This window comes from Lethenteron reissneri, chromosome 27, assembly GCF_015708825.2.
Source record: "Lethenteron reissneri isolate LAM-NWPU_2019-01 chromosome 27, ASM1570882v1, whole genome shotgun sequence".
Taxonomy (NCBI): Eukaryota; Metazoa; Chordata; class Hyperoartia; order Petromyzontiformes; family Petromyzontidae; genus Lethenteron; species Lethenteron reissneri.
The window spans coordinates 17,149,268-17,152,986 of record NC_083805.1 but is presented as its reverse complement, the minus strand read 5'-3'; the positions used below and the strand labels follow the sequence as shown (position 1 = coordinate 17,152,986).

Genomic DNA, 3,719 nt, shown 5'->3' with positions numbered 1-3,719 from the left:
ACAATACTCCGATTGATGCTCCTGCTGTTGTGGAGTGACTCATGCAGCCAGCTATGGCTGCAGGGTTTTGGTAGTACATGTTGTTTATGCCATTTATTGTGAAAATTCCGTCAGTTCCTATGATTGCTTTTTCATTGCCTTCATGGCTTTATTTTGGTGATTTCGAAAAGTGTATTGGTTTAGCCATGTTTGTGTTGTTGTAGTACAGAGTTAGACTGATGGCCTTAATCTAAGTTGTCTTGTGGTTGTTGTTGTTGTTTGACTTGCATCCCACTGGGATTTTTGCACACAGCGTTGGTGTACGGTGTTTTTTCTGCAATATTTTTGCTGTCTTTTCTTGGATTTTCTGTTTGCACTTAGTCACATATTCACTTTAAGATGTTTTTTTGTTCATGTTTTTGTTTTTTGTTTGTTGCGGTTGCACCCGATTCAAGAGCTGAATGGCTCACAGGGCTATACCTAATAAATGAACTTGAATGAACTTGAACTTGATGTATATTGGTATTTTACTAATAGCAATTTTGACTCCCTTGGAAACAATGATGTCAAGAAAGAGAAAAATTGACTCGGAGTGTAGGATATTCAAAGAACAGTGGACTTATGATTACTTTTTCATGCAGTACAAGGAAAGAGCTGTGTGTCTGATATGCCAGAACATAGTGTCTGTGTTCAAAGAATACAATTTACGTCGACACTATGAAACTCAACATAAAGATAAATATGATTGGTCGGAGAAGTGAAAAAAGATAAAATATTAAAACTGAAAAATACACACTACAATGACAATAGTTTAAAGTTTAAACTATTGTCATTGTAGTGTGTATTTAATGTGGCGCTGCACTCTGATGTTGTAGGAGAAAACATTTATTAAAAAGTCTATTTAATTAAGTAGAACGTGTTGTCTATATTTATTTAAAGTTGCGCATTTTGATGTGACGTCACATTTATCACCCCCCCCCCCCCCAATCGTCACACATGTCTGACCCCCCCCCCCCCCAGGTGCGTGACGTCATTTATGGACGGCCCCCGAGTCCCCTGCCTCTGAGAGTTCCCAGCGGCTTGAACAAAAACCTTCAACCTCGACAGACAACGCGAGACCACCACCACCTCTGCCATTGCCTCATGTCAGCACTGTACTGGCCTGCGTGCTGAACTTCTTCCGCACCGTACGTAGCTAGTCCGAGGTGCTAATTTAGGATCCCTCTCCAACTTCCACCTCTTCGCTGCCCCCCCCCCCTAGGGCAGACGTTGACAGCGGGCACGGGCTACGGAGCATGGATCCCGTGCAGGAGAAATGTCGAATGTGCGTGGGGAGCGTCAGCGCAGCACGCGGACACGGCGAGTCCAAGGTGCACGCACACCACAGGCGGCGCACGCGAGACCCCAGCAAGTCTGGACTTGCGCGAGAAAAATAATAAAATTATCATCTAAATCACTCAACACGGATTGGTTAACGCTTGTCACTGATAATCCAGAGTGACGCCTCGCGTGTCGCGTGTCGTCGTTGTTGTGTTTGTTACCCGGGCATGGCAGCTGCGCGTATTGCGCGTCGTGTTGTGTGTGTGTTAGTCTGTAAGTTCGTTGTGAATGTTGTGGATTTGCTCTCCAGCACACAACCGATTAGTGCTGTGCTCGTCACGAATTGGCCACGTTCTGTTTACGTGACAAACCCCTTCCTAGTTGGCTGTGTCGGGTGGTGGCGGGTTTAACGACACATTTATATTTACGCGATTTAACCCAAAACACGTCTAGTATGTAACTGTGTATGTATGTGGTATGTATCTGTGTATGTATCTATGTACCAGTGTATGTATGTTGTATGTATATTGTATGTATGTAACTGTGTGTAACTATGTATGTTGTATGTATGTATCTGTGTATGTATCTGTGTGCGTAAGTTGAACTTCTTCCGCACCGTACGTGGCCACGCGTGGTGATCGCGGGCGAGGCCGAGCGACGCGAGAGGGGTGAGGGGGGGGCAGCTGCGGGTCGCCCCCCCCGCGCCCTGGGGGCTCCGTCACCGCCGCCATGGGGGCTCCGCGCGGGGGCGCCAGGAGGAGGAGGCGCCGCGTGATGCACAAGTCGCCGCGTTGCCCCGCGGTGAGCGCCGGGAAGGGCCGTCACCTGACAGTGGCGCCTACGCACGAACCTCCAGCTCACCAGGGGCCATGTCACCGCCGTCTCTCGCCTCCACCGCCTCCACCGCCGCCGCCGATATTAACGCGGCAGTGACGAGTCAGACCGCGGCAGTCATCGCAAGGGACGATTCGGACATCCCCCACGCGAGCTCGGCACGAGATCCGTCTTCGTCGTGGTCGTCCTGCACGTGGTGCCGAGGGGCTGCTGCTGCTGCTGCTGGGAGCGCGTCGCGTGCAGGTGCCCGCGTGAGCTCGCCCGGGGGGAGTTGTCGGCACGACGACCCGAGGCGCAGCCCGAGCCGAGCGGTGACAATGGGTCTCCTTGCGTCGCGAGTGGCGTCGCTGCTGGGCGGAATGTTCACTCAGCAAGCGCGCGTGCTGCTGCTGGGTTTGGACGCGGCCGGGAAAACCAGCATCCTGTACAAGCTCAAGCTCGACGAATCCGTGGTGACCATCCCGACCATCGGCTTCAACGTGGAGACCGTGCAGCCCATCAGGAACGTCACCTTCACCGTGTGGGACGTGGGCGGCCAGCAGAAGATCCGCGCTCTCTGGAGGCACTACTTCCAGAACACGGACGGGCTCCTCTTCGTGCTGGACAGCGCGGACCGGGAGCGCTTCCCGGAGGCTCTCAAGGAGCTGGACGCCATCCTGGACAGCCCCGAGATGACGCGGGTGCCCTTCGTGCTCCTCGCCAACAAGCAGGACCTCCCGCGGGCAGCGGCCACCGCGGAGGTGGCGGAGGCGATGAAGGCGGTGAAGACGCGGCACGGGCACGAGTGGCTGGTGCAGGGCTGCTGCGCCCGCACCGGAGAGGGCCTCCTGGAGGGCGTGGGGCAGCTCTCCCGCTTCATCAGCAACTCCAGAGCCTCCTCGGGGACAAAGTGAGCTCGGCTCGGCAGCAGCAGCAGCAGCGGCGGCGGTGTCACTCCAAGGCGGCGTCTCTCGTGCACGTGGGGGGGGGGGGGGGGCTTCGAGTTGTGTCCACTGGTCGAAACTTCACTCGAGCGAACGCCGTCATTCAAACCAACAGCTCGCTGTGTGTGCCTCTGCATGTGTGGATGTCTCTTGGTGTGCTGTTGCTCTGGTTGTCCCTCTGGGCTGCCCAGAAATATCTTTCCATGTGTGTCTTCTCTGTGTATGTACCTCGTGTCTGTTCACGAGTCCCTGTCCTCTGTTTTTACGTTGGCATGTTGGGCCCAGATGATGAACACGAGAGATGTATCAGTCTTTTGAAATACGTGGTCAACCAGGTGAGTGTCTAACTGTGTTGTTGGCCGACTGGTTTGCATCACGTGATTGTTTCTAAGGTCTGTTGAGTTTCTCGTCTCCCATCTTCTTGTTGCATTTGCTTACGTGTAGTTCGCCGTTCTCTATGTGCTATGTACGTGATGTCCCCCTGTGTGTTCCCTCTTTCTATGTTTCACCCCATTTTCACCTGATGATGAGCGCTTGTGTTGCGTTCGAAACGTCGTGATTTATTTAAATTTAATTTATTTAAATTTTATTTTATTTCTACATACGTGTCTTTACCGGAAAAAAAACAATGAGTAAAACAGCTTGTTGTGAAAGACCCAATGC

At 52.4% G+C, this 3,719-nt stretch overlaps 1 protein-coding gene across 1 annotated transcript; it reads left to right on the top strand.

The window, feature by feature from the left end:
• The first annotated feature begins 2,422 nt into the window (after positions 1-2,422).
• LOC133348483 (uncharacterized) lies at positions 2,423-3,026 on the top strand. Its single transcript, XM_061561321.1, has one exon. The coding sequence runs from the start codon at positions 2,451-2,453 to the stop codon at positions 3,024-3,026; it is 576 nt and encodes a 191-aa protein (XP_061417305.1). The 5' UTR covers positions 2,423-2,450.
• Positions 3,027-3,719: the final 693 nt, after the last annotated feature.